The following is a 13,112-nucleotide window of genomic DNA, read 5'->3' on the forward strand; positions in this document are numbered from 1 at the left end:
CCGACAGAGTTGCTGGGACTCGCATTCGCAACTCATAAGAAGTGCCTAGGTTTATCTCGAGCCTTTTATTATGGTGTGTTAGTAAACATCGGGCTGTGGGGACAACAAACTCGATGAAGCGCCCCCTATAGTTCGATCTCCTGCCCAATAGGAACCACTTTTGAGCCAGCGCGCTCGAGAAGACAACGATTTCGCGCAAAACAAATATTAGGTTTTTTTTTTTTTTATTTAAGCAAGGAATTTTGTAAAGGGTGCCCTCAGACAAACTAGGGGCGGGGGGTGTACACACCCCTAGCGGGTGGGTAGGGAAATCCCCGAGTTAATCGTAAATATGAAACGGAATATCATCCGCCGTCACCCTACTTCTGTGTTTTCCCCACATCGTTAGTGAATATGAGGGGAAGACCACCGCCGTCCACTGCCACAACTTGTTTTATTATTTGTTATCTCTCAGCTCGTCGTCATCTGGCATAGTGTTCTAACATTAAAAAATATATATATATATAAACCAATGTTTTTGCTATCAGAAACAAAGAAGGAATGTGGCTGTTCCAAAAACCAAAGCTTTAAACACCAATTTGAGGGAAGTTCAGACGCAGCCGAAGCTATGAGTTGATGGGACCAAATAGACAGCGACAAAAGCGCACCATCATGGCGTTCGTCATGTTTCTGTACGTGTTCTATCATGGCTGCACAAATTATGTACAGGGAAAGCACAGTGAGCTGTGCTTTTGACGCGGCTTGATGCTCCCATTAGCTCGTAAAGTCGGCTGCGTCTGGACTTAAGCTGAAACGAAGCATAGTCGAAATGAGAATACATTGTGCAAATCGTTAGGGATACCAAACTTTTACACTTTTTCTTTTTTTTTTCTTTGAAGATCGGGAATGTTAACACGGCAACAAAGGCCACGAATAATTCTTGAATTAAAAAAGAAAGAAAAAAAGACGACTCATGGAGATAGATTGACTGATTGTGTAAATTGTTCGCGCAATTGAAGTGCTCGTCTAAGCGACGCCGTCTGGCAAGTCCAGTCGAAAATACCGCGGCCAAGAAGAACATCTTTAATCCGGTGTCCACATCGCGGTCGTTTCTTATTTACAGCTATGGTTTGCGTTTTATTTTTGTTTTCTTTTTCGGCTGGCGACGCCGTGAAACGTTTCGTTGCAGAGGTGCCTTGTCAGTGTTTTAAAGCAAATTAAGCGCCGCGAATTTGTATTGTTGGGCGCAAACTTTACCTTTCATTCAGTGTCTTTCGAAACTCATCTGATTGTCGTAACCATGCTACCAAACAGGATAGTATATTAATATTCAAGAAAAAAGTTCTAAACTTCCTTCAGTGATCTTACCTGCAATCTCCGAGCGAAAGGTCTCAGAGTGCAGAAGCGCTCGCAGCCTCTTGGCGACCATGCCCTGCCCCCAGTGTGGCCGGATCTTTTGAATGTCTGAAACCAGAATTGTAAACAGAAATTATCCTTCCAAATTGCGTACGTTTCAACGAGGATGTATGAAAACACAGCCTCAGTCCGCGTGCGTTTCTGTCATAAGCTGCGTCGTGCACGTTAAAGCACCCAAGCTAGATGGCGCAATAGTGGCCAAATTTTTCTCCTACAGTGTCTAGACAAAAAGTTGCCGTACCTCATGGCAGACTAACTTGTTTCCGCCTCTATATAAATATTTATGTCCCACATTTGATTTTTGACCCATTGAAATGGTACAAAGTAGCATGCAACATGACCTGGCCCTGCAGTAATAATAGGAAAGATGTGGTTGTGTTGTCCCTGTTTTAATTGTTTTATTCTTTCTTCATCCATGACTTAAACCAACACGCTCTTCTCCCAAGCAAGTAATAACCTCCAGGTCATTGTTTATCACTGATCGCTACTGATGGCCTTGACGCGTGTTCTCGATAACATAAATTTCGCCGGCAATGTCGCGGTTTAATTAAAAATAATGATGGTATACGAAACGTTAGGTAATGTTTATGATACAGGGCGTTTTTTGGGCTTAACAGATTTGTTTTAAGAAAGCCGTGAAAGCTACACTCATACGGTCTGTGCATGTTATTTGTACGCCCATAATATAGGGGTTCAATCGTCACAATAAATAGGATAATTAAAGTACAACTTCCGACTTTCTACTTTCCCCCGAATTTTGTCTTGTTAAATTTGTATCACAAAATTATGATTTGTCAACAAATAAGTGCCTTATAACTATAAGTTGGTTGCGTTAAATAGTTCGTCAGCGAGAGTAAAACAACTCTGTGGCCATTTGATTTTATTCAACATCCGCTGCGATTTCTGAAAATAACTGATGCACCTTCGATTACCCCTAAGCAATACATACCAGTTAAAAAAAAAAAAACTGTTTGGGGGAAGGAATGAAATCATGAAATATTGTGTTAAAATTTAGTACTTATACTTTACTTTGCAAGTACATTGTATTTATGGTACTACAGGTTTTCCCGCTCATTTTAATCCAAGCGACGACCAATTTAATCCCGGGGTCACTCAATTTAATCCAAGCGCCATACAATTTAATCCATGCGCCACACAATTTAATCCCGGGGTCAGTCAATTTAATCCACAATATATATATGGACTTATTGTGTTCAGTGGTCGTGTTTTGCTTACACATTTGGCAACTTAGAATATTTGTTTATACAATTTGATTTTTGGGGGGCAATTGAGAATTTTATTACTAATGTGATTACTTTGAGTTACTAGTCCCACTACTGACGAGGCTTAATTGATATGTTGGTTACTCTTTTTACAGCGCAGCTCTTAGGCACCCGTTTCCGGCTTAAGCGGCGTCGGCGTCGCCGACGCCGTCGGCGTAACCACGCGGTGCATGATGGGCAAATTCCCCCGCTAAATTTAGCGGAAAATTTCCCCGCTAAATCTAGCGGAAAATTTTCCCTGCTAAATCTAGCGGAACATTTTCCCCTCTAAATTTAGCGAAAAATTTTCCCCGCTAAATCTAGCAGAAAATTCTTCTCGCTATATTTAGCGGAAACTTTTCCCCGCTAAATCTAGCGGAAAATTTTCCCAGCTAGATTTATTGGAAAATTTGCCCCGCAAAGTCGAGCGGAAAAGCTTCCCCGCTAAATCTAGCGGAAAATTTTTCCCGCTAAATCTAGCGGAAAATTTTTACTGCTAAATCTAGCGGAACATTTTTCCCGCTAAATTTAGCGGAAAATTTTCCCCGCTCTATCTAGCGGAAAATATTCCCCGCTATATTTAGTGGAATATTTCCCCCGCTAAATCTAGCGGAAAATTTTCCCAGCTAGATTTATCGGAAAATTTGCGCCGCAAAATCTAGCGGAAAAGCTTCCCCGCTAAATCTAGCGGAAAAGTTTTAAGCTAAATCTAGCGGAATGTTTTTCCTGCTAAATCTAGCAGAACATTGTAATTTAGCGGACAATTTTGTCCGCTAAATCAAGCGGAAAAATGTTTCCCGCTATATTTAGCGGAAAATTTCCCCCGCTAAATCTAGCGGAAAAATTTTCCTCGCTGAATTAAGCGAAAAATTTTCCCCGCTAAATCTAGTGGGGACATTTTTCGCTAGATTTAGCGGAGAAAACTTTACGCTAGATTTAGCGGGAAAAAATTTTCCGCTAAATTTAGTGCGAAAATTTTACACTAGATTTAGCGGGGAAAATTTTCCGCTAGATTTAGCCGGAAAACTTTTCCACTAGATTAAGGGGGGAAACTTTTCCGCTAGATTTAGCGGGGCAAATTTTCCGATAAAAATCTAAAATTTTCCGCTAGATTTAACGGGGAAAACTGTACGCTAGATTTAGCGGGAAAAATTTTCCGCTAAATTTGGTGGGGAAAATTTTACACTAGATTTAGCGGGGAAAACTTTCCGCAAGACTTAGCGGGGCCCGCTAAATCTAGCTGGTAAATTGTTCCGCTAGATTTAGCGGGAAAACTTTTCCACTAGATTAAGCGGGGAGACTTTTCCGCTAGACTTGGCGGGGCAAATTTTCCGCTAAATCTTGCTGGGAAATTTTTCCGTTAGATTTAGCGGGGAAAATTTTCCGTCAGATTTAGCGGGAAAAATTTTCCATTAGATTTAGCGGGGAAGCTTTTCCGCTGGACTTTGCAGGGCAAATTTTTCGCTAAATCTAGCTGGGAAAATTTCCCGCTAGATTTAGCGGGAAAATTTTCCCGCTAATTGTAGTGGAAACATTTTACACTAGATTTAGCGGGGCAAATTTTCCGCTAGGCTTAGCGGGGAAAATTGTCCGCTAAATCTAGCTGGGAATTTTTCCGCTAGATTTAGCGGGGAAAATTTTCCGCTAGGTTTAGCGGGAAAATTTTTCTACTAGATTTAGCGAGAAAACTTTTCCGCTAGACTTTGCTGGGCAAAGTTTTCACTAAATCTAGCTGGGAAAATTTTCCGCTAGATTTAGAGGGGAAAACTTTCCGCTAGATTTAGCGGGAAAAAGTTTCCGCTAAATTTAGTGGGAAAAATTTTACACTAGATTTTGCTGGTAGAATTTTCCGCAAGACAGCGGGAAAACTTTTCCGCTAAATCTAGCTGGTAAATTGTTCCGCTAGATTTAGCGGGGAAAATTTTCCGCTAGATTTAGCGGGAAAAAATTTCCACTAGATTTAGCGGGGAAACGTTTCCGCTAGCCTTTGCGGGGCAAATTTTCCGCTAAATCTAGCTGGGAAAATTTTCCGCTATACTTAGCGGGGAAAACATTCCGCTAGGTTTAGCGGGAAAAAAGTTTCCGCTGAATTTAGCGGGAAAAATTTTACACTAGATTTAGCGGGGACACTTTTCTGCTAGACTTAGCGGGGAAAATATTCCACTAGAATCTGCGGGGCAAATTTTTCGTTAAATCTAGCTGGGAAAATTTTTCGATAGATTTAGCAGGAAAAGTTTTCCGCTAGATTTAGCAGGGAAATTTTTCCGCTAAATTTAGCGGGGGAATTTACCCATCATTCACCGCGTGGTTACGCCGACGGCGGCGGCGACGCCGGCGCCGCTTAAGTTGGAAACGGGTGCCTAAGAGCTGCACTCTAAAAAGAGTAACCAACATATCAGTTAAGCCTCGTCAATAGTGGGACTAGTAACTCAAAGTAATCACATTAGTGATCAAATTCTCAATTGCCCCCCAAAAATCAAATTGTATAAACAAATATTCTAAGTTGCCAAATGTGTAAGCAAAACACGACCACTGAACACCCCAATGAGCGCATATATATATATATATATATATATATATATATATATATATATATATATATATATTGTGGATTAAATGGACTGACCCCGGGATTAAATTGTGTGGCGCTTGGATTAAATTGTATGGCGCTTGGATTAAATTGAGTGACCCCGGGATTAAATTGGTCGTCGCTTGGATTAAAATGAGCGGGAAAACCTGTAGAAGTACATTGCGCCCGATGTACTTCCTGCGTTACTTGAAGTACATTACCTCTTATTTACTTTGTGCTTTACTTCAAGTACTTTTTAGATATACTTTATTCAACACTGTCGAAAACCACTAAATTAGTAAGATATTGAATGATTTGGGAAGCGCGGAGGTGCGCTAACGTTAACACTCATGAAACAGGCTCAGACATTGAAACCAATGTTTACTTTTCTGCGATTGAAAAAAAAAAAAAAGTTAATTAACAAGTTTCAGTTGTTTGGCATATTGTGACGAGTCGTTTTCTGTATTATGTCCCACGGTCCGTATAACTTACCTGCACACACCGCATTTGTGTAGCTTTCACAGCTTTTTTAGAGACACAATCTGTGAAGCCTAAAACAAAAACACCCATTACATACGTGAGCAACTCACCGCTTTCAAACGCCCTGGTTGTGCCCTTGAGAACCTCCAGTGTCAAGGCCGCCACGACGTCGGCCTGTCGGCTTAAGATGGTTGCTCGCTCTACGGCTGCACAAGGGATACCAAGAACCGTCTTCAGAGGACAGGAGGACAACTCAGCGTGCCCGCTTATATACACAAGGGAAGTCCGTATAGGACTTGCACACGTAGTTACATGGCGCGCTATTATCACTTGCCTTCCGCTCCGATGGACGTGATGAGCTGTGTACCATTCAGGAGGCAGAGCCCCTACGAGATGAACGCAAGGAGGAGGTCAATTAGAATGAGACGTGCACCATAAGCCGCGGTCACTACGCTCATCATGCAAAAGACTGTCTGCAGACAGTGCCTGATGCATGTTTTCCTTTCTTGTATGACGGTAACACTGGTCACACAAAAACTGTCTTCAGAAACGTTCGAAACATGTATGAAGAACCAGGCGTGTCCCCAGAAAATTATGCCATCACGTCGAAAAGATCGTCTGCTAAAGACGCCGGCTCTCGGTGCCGTATGCTCGTTCGTTGGCGGCAGTTGGCATCGCGGCCGCTTCCGCCATCTCTTGTCTCCCGTGCGAAGCGTCGCCGTATTGTTCGAAGACCGATGGCTTTGCTGTGTTTCCGTAGGAGCTAAGCCTTTTTCTTTCTTTACTTTTTCCTCAAGTAAGTTCGCTCTTTGCAAATTTTACAAAAAAAAAAAAAGAAAATGCACCATCTGTGGGCAACGTTGCACAAAATCGTAGCGCGGTAGGTTAAGAAACCGAATTTTGCGGTCGATTTAAAGAGCCTGGCCGCTACTTGGGACACCCGGTATTTCAGTGAAAAAAACTTGTCAGCAAGAAATAATACAAGATACTCTTTCTTGCTGTGAAGCTTTGTTCACTGATATAGATGCAACATACTCCCACTGCGTCATTTCTGGTTTTAACGATGTTAGGGTTCGGCTCATACAGAAATTTCCTTTTTCTCGATTATCTTTTTATCAAGGTGACGTCATGTTCTCAAACTTTCGCTTTCTATCCTAACCGCTAGCGTCACATTCTCGCGGAGTTTGAGCTTCCTGTGATGCTTAGTTTATTTACCCTCGCCGAAAAACACGGTTCTCGTTTTTCTGAAACTCCCTGTATTCCCCAGCATTGCTGAGGTCGACTGAACGCGATGGTAGGTAGTGTTTACCGATAAGCAAAAATCACACAACACGGAATGTCACGAAGTACAGTACCTCTTTGGGCTTGAGCTTGATTGGTGTGAGCTTGTGTGACTCCAGAACCTGCGAACGTCGAGGTACAGTCAGCGCCGAAGCGATCAGTGGCTCCTGTGCGCAACCTCCGAGTACACTGGCAAAGTGACTCACATATTTGGCGTCTCCCCAGCCAGTCTCCGGACTCCACATCTTTCCCTCGCCGATCAGCCCCAGCGCCAGGTGTGCCAGGGGAGCCAGGTCTCCGCTGGCGCCCACGGTGCCTTGCTCGGGCACCCAGGACAGGCACGATGCTGCGGACCACCCAACGAACGCTTAGCTCTGCCAAAAGAATTAACTTCTCGTCGTGCACTAAACTGCGTTTCACCTTAAGATGTACCGCAGCGCGAGCTCCTTTGTACTTCGGCGCACTTCGGCTGCAAGAACTCTCGCGCAGCAGGCGCAACTGCCAATGCTACGAGCTTGGGCTTCTAGTCTTTGCTGTGGTGCAACGAGCTTACTGGCACTAGTGGAACCCAAGTATATTCGCACGCAACGTCTTTGACCAGGAAACTTCATTGTTGCGGTGTAATTTCAAGGATAAAAGCGAGCGTTTTCTTTCAACCTCTCCTTCGCAAAACTTGATGACGTAGTTTGGAGATCGCAGTGTCCCTCAGTGACGATATACATACAGTCCCCCGGTGACAATATTTGAATGCGGCTCATAGATTGAGCTCGAGCGTTGCGTGAGCACTCGATTTGGGCTCGCGGTAATCAGTAATTCGACAAGCATTTGGGTAGTGGTTCTTGTCCAATCGCTTCAATGACGACAGTCGCCGAACCCTAACAACGCCTGGAATTCAGCCCGTATCCTGTGCTTTGCCAAGCCCAGTGCGTGGCTATGATAAACACTGGCGGCATTTAATCGCCTCCAGATCACGTGGCCGCTTGTTCTAACTTCTGTATTTGACGACTGTAATATAATAAATATATAAAAAGTTACAAAAAAAAAGAGATGTTTTTTTTGCGATTATTATTGTAGGAGGAGAAAAACGAGCGTGCGTTTCATGGGTTATAAACCTCAGGGGTTCATTCTAAGTGGTATTTATGCAAAGTATAAGTTATCTATACCGTTAACGACTTAAATATTGCAATAACATCTCCCCGCAAAAAAAGAAAAAAAAGAAGAAATATATATATATATATTTTTTCTTTTTATTTGCGGGGAGATGTTATTGCAATATTTGCTATATATATATATATATATATATATATATATATATATATATGTGTGTGTGTGTGTGTGTGTGTATATATTATGGGTGTTTTCATCTCAAATCGGGCAGGCCAAAAGGGTCTAATTTTTAATTTTCACGAAAAAAAAATATGTTTTGGGGTCATTTCTAAAATGAAGGAGGGCGCAAACCGCATGTTCGCCAGATTTTTTGTTCTCGAGTTACGAGCCGTAGAAGCCGCAGTGGCAGAAACTAGTGTTTTTGCCTTTCGTCACAGGTCGTGTGTTTGACACCCTCTGCTGGCGCTAGTGTTTTTTCTACCCCTTTTCAACTTTTTCCCCTCATTCAATGGGTATTATAAAGATACCTTGACGCATTGAAATATTTTTAGAAATTCGATTGTTTTCTAAAAAACATGTCAAACTCGTCACTCCGGTCGCTTTTTGGTCAAATTTGACAGGTCATTACTTTGTCTGTTCTTAAGGTAAATTTTCTTTCTTTGGCTCTACAGAAAGCCCAAATCAAGCCCATTATAGATATAATAATATCATTATGATCTCTAGACTAGCCGGTCCGCTACCTTCACGTAAACGTTGTAAGAAATAACACATGTTGAATATTTGAGGTCGATTTTCTCAAAAACCCCATTTTTGTAAATTTTTATTTTTTAAATTCTTTTAGACATATTAGTCGACTTTAAGAAAAAACAGTCTAGAAATGTAATATTTTGGTTGTATGTCCTCTATTTGGTCTTAAACCCCAAAAATAAACAACACTCTAAAAAAAAAAAAAAAAAAAAAAAAAAAAAAAGCCCGTCTGCCTATTTTTCCGCGCAACACTCGGTGAGCCAATCACCGCAACTTACGGAGGCGGCTCAGCGAATGGCGATGCCGAAACATATGTTTAGACCAAAAAACGCAGTCTGAGTTGTGACATTAGGCAATGCAAAACGTCACGCTTCCATTGCTTAATGTCACAACTCAGTCTGCGTTTTTTGGTCTAAACATATGTTTCGGCATCGTCATTCGCTGAGCTGCCTCCGTAAGTTGCAGTGATTGACTCTCAGGGTGTTGTGCGGGAAAGTAGACGCACGGGCTTATTTTAGACTGTACTACGTAATTTAGGGCTAACCTCGATTAAAAATTTCAGCCCGATTAATCGGATACCCTTCAATCGATTAATTAATCGATTAATTGGTCTCGTTAATTTTCATGCATAATATATTTTTAACTCAAAATCATAACTAGTTATTTTTATGCTTATGAATATGTGTTAAACGGCGCAATAATTTCAATTATGAATCAACTTCGATACGTATTTGAGAACAGTTATAAAAAACACATTCACAGCTATTAGGAAAAAGACAAGCGCCGAAAGACCAGGACAAGGTAAGAAGACGACAACACAAGGCGCCTTGTGTTGTCGTCTTCTTACCTTGTCCTGGTCTTTCGGCGCTTGTCTTTTTCCATTTTGAACCAACTGGCCCAACTCACCATTTTGTTGCAATTCACAGCTATTACTTTAGCTGCATGAGGCAAAGCGGTTCTTTGATACTCTCCGGCAAGAGCGGCCTCCTCTGATTGCTATGTGCTGCGCTATACAGGCACTCGCACGGTGTTGAAGCGGACGGGGCGCGTGTAGCCGTCTACACCTCGTCTGGAGTTACAAATCACGCCCTTACACAGTTTACGTTAAAATTGTACCTAAAATATTCCCTCCATATAGGTGCGCTGAACCATGTCTGCGTGGTGAAAGAATTAAATTGTTTATTTTATTTTGGTTCGTCAAAGTTTTACCGATTGGCCGGTTAAAAAATTAGTCGCGACTAAAGCATTAACCGATTAATCGGTAGGTCAGTCGATCAATTGTCCAGCCCTACTAACTGTGAATAAAATATGTTTGACCTTGCTGCGTTTTCTGAACCATTCACAGTGAACTGAAGTCGCACACATAATATTTTGTGTAAGGCTACAGTGTGAGACAACGTGAAGCTACGCCTAGCCTGACGTCACTGATGATCAATATTGTACAGCCCACAATCAAATCGTTATTAAAAAAATAATATTTGTTTATGTAAAAGAATAGCGTTAGATATTTTCTTTCCGAGTCGACGCTGCGGAATTCAAGTATACTATCGCGCCAGCCTGCATGTCTGCTTGCCAGTCAAAGCGGTGCCATATTAAAACATCATTTTGCTTCGTTCACAAGACGTCTTTATAATCGTTTGGTAATTCAAACTAAAATTATTTGTACTCTAAATTGTGCAACTCCACGATAGACTATATGTATGCAGCTACAACTACAAACGACAGAATTTAGCGCCGTCTTCTTTCACGGTATCCGGGGAAAAAATGCATTGAACAGAAGTTCTGTGCAATATGAAGCGATGTATCAGTTACTAGGTATATGATATGTGAGACCAGGTATATTACCGTTAAAAGCGTCCACGAGTTGTAGCAAGGTCTCTGTAGAGATGCCACTGTAGCCTTTGGCGAGCACGTTGATCCGCAGAGCCAGTAACATCCGGGTTTTTTCCGGGGTCAATGGATTCCCCACACCTGAAGGTTTTCAAGCAGACGAAGCGGAGCTCATCACTCGTGACAGAATGTACCCGAATGACGAGCTGAACTCTGATAAGGATTATTGGTAGTCTTCGGTACTCAAAGGCTTAGAATAAAGGCTGTAGTCAGCATCGTCCTGCCTTAGCAGAAGAGTCTCTGAGTGTTATTGTGAGATAGGGGTGATTTTGCCCTTTTATATGTACACAATGCTCGTAGTTGTAAACAAAAAACATTTGTTTTAGGGAGCGTTCTCCTTCAGTATACGTTTCCTTTGGCACATCTTATTATTTACTTTTTTTTTTTTTGTTAATGGTAACACCAATCTGGACATCGCACAAATTTTTTTTCTTTTGCCTCACTTGTGGAAATATGGTTTTTGTTCGGTTTGTACAGCCTTAAAGATAACTTACCAGCTGAGTGAGATCGTACTAGATTTTCCTGGAGTTCCCTGGGGATAAAGATAACACAATGAGCACAGTACGATCAAACTTTACCTGATCTCAAATCTTCTTTGATCGTTATCTTTTTTTATGGTTAAAGAGTGCTTTGAGAGCAACTCAATGACCATAAGATATGATATTTGCGAAACTTACAGAAGACTGTGATCCGGAATGACGACCCTTGCGAACTTTCCGAATCCAGTGTTTAGACCGTAGGCCACTGTCGAGTAAAAAACATTACAATTGTAAGGCGTTTAACGCGTTCGCATATCTTCACAAATACATGTTTGTTTTTGTAAAATGAATACATTTTTCTCTAAAACAAATTTGAACAGAAACAAAGTATGTTCTATACTAGCAAAATGCTATTTTTTTATTCTTATATTGCGCACACTCGAATTATAATCTCCAACTTTACAATGATCCCCCATAACGCAGGGAAACGTACCCCCCCCCCCCCTTCCCCTTCCTCTTCCCCTCCCCCCTTTCCAAACAAAAAAAAGAAGAAAAAAAAAGGAAAATGAGTTTTGGAGATAAATCAAGGCAATCACAAAATACGGAGCTATCCTACTTCAATGAAAAAACAGTGAGTGCGCAGGCGAGCTGGTGGAAGTTGATCATGATGTAGAATACCTGTTTTTACCACTGTCTCGGGTATTCTACATAATGATCTACTTCAATACTCTTCTTATAAACCTTATTTTTTCCCGAAGGAGAAAAAAACTGTGTTTTGCGATAAACTGACAGCCCATTCAGGGTTTTGTTTGGGCGAAGAAACTTATCTGACACAGAAGTTCATTTGATTAAACTGCGCTGTCAAGGATTGCGAATAATGACACTGAGCCCAGAAAAACGACGACATACACAAGCAAGCGCAACCCACGAGTCTCTATGATGATGTGCTGGATTGCACATGCACGCTGGGTCGCTGCAGCGCAAGTGCACCCTCCCGAAGTTCAAAATCGGTCGTCTTGGGCCTGTGTAAGTCTGCCAGGTGAAGCGTTGCAAGAGGCTGGGCGACTGCGGGCCGAAAGACGTATTCTCTGCTCGTTCGCCGTAATTTCCTTAAAATGTTTCTGAAAACCATTTGTAAACGGCCGTAGCTGCCTTTGAGAACCTGTGGAAATTCTTACGGAATCTATGAAAGTGGCAGCACCGCAGCAAAAAAAGCACAACTCGTCGAAAGCAAGTCTCGCGGTCAGGCGGTGTGATCAAAGGAGGACAAGCTTTGGCACGACGAAGGCGTGCGTCTCTGTGCCTTCGCACGCTTGGTGGCCGCATTCGAGGCGGCATTGTAGCGCGATCTAGCAAATTGTCACAGAGATCAGTGACGCGAACCGTGGAAACTATAGACCTTTCCAATGTTTACGAAATCACAGTCCAGCGTGCGATCTTCACAGCCCAGCACGTGCGTGTTCGTCGCTTCGAAAAGCGAGCAAAGCACGCGCCATACGCGCGGACACTCTTGATGGCACCGGTTACCGGCCAGACGCTCTTTTTCGGAAAGGTCTCTATGAACTGTTTATTTCCCCATTTTCTTTCCTCTTCCTCTCTATTTTCGCTTGTTTCTCCCGCCTTTGTGTGGAACGAAAAATAAATATTAATTAGGTTGCGCTTGTTGTGTATGTCGCCTCGTTTTTCTAGTCTCAGTGTCGTTATTTGCAATTCTTCGCGACACAGTTTAATCGAAGCATGAAAAACCAACTACTAGCCCAACCCCAAGCACTAAAACTTGATAATCTGCATAAATAAAAAAAACAAAAAAAAAAACGTTCTCACTTTTTAATTAGTCGGTGACCGGTTAAAGAGAGCAGGGAAAGCTCCTTCCCATTCTTTCCACCTTGGCAAAGTGAACGG

At 42.1% G+C, this 13,112-nt stretch overlaps 1 protein-coding gene across 2 annotated transcripts in view; it reads right to left on the reverse strand.

Moving 5' to 3' along the window:
* Positions 1-13,112, reverse strand: part of LOC8038799 (histidine ammonia-lyase) — a 41,259-nt gene that overhangs the window by 5,901 nt on the left and 22,246 nt on the right. For both annotated transcript variants that reach the window (XM_040207165.3, XM_040207166.2), the window contains exons 7-14: positions 11,409-11,475; positions 11,226-11,263; positions 10,687-10,812; positions 7,194-7,333; positions 7,062-7,109; positions 6,041-6,092; positions 5,817-5,912; positions 1,348-1,443 (exon numbers count right to left, since the gene is read on the reverse strand). In XM_040207165.3, the coding sequence (XP_040063099.1) occupies positions 1,348-1,443; positions 5,817-5,912; positions 6,041-6,092; positions 7,062-7,109; positions 7,194-7,333; positions 10,687-10,812; positions 11,226-11,263; positions 11,409-11,475 (663 nt within the window). The remainder of the gene's footprint in view (positions 1-1,347; positions 1,444-5,816; positions 5,913-6,040; positions 6,093-7,061; positions 7,110-7,193; positions 7,334-10,686; positions 10,813-11,225; positions 11,264-11,408; positions 11,476-13,112) is intronic.

The sequence above is a fragment of the Ixodes scapularis genome, unplaced genomic scaffold, assembly GCF_016920785.2.
Source record: "Ixodes scapularis isolate PalLabHiFi unplaced genomic scaffold, ASM1692078v2 PGA_scaffold3__209_contigs__length_174095766, whole genome shotgun sequence".
NCBI lineage: Eukaryota > Metazoa > Arthropoda > Arachnida > Ixodida > Ixodidae > Ixodes > Ixodes scapularis.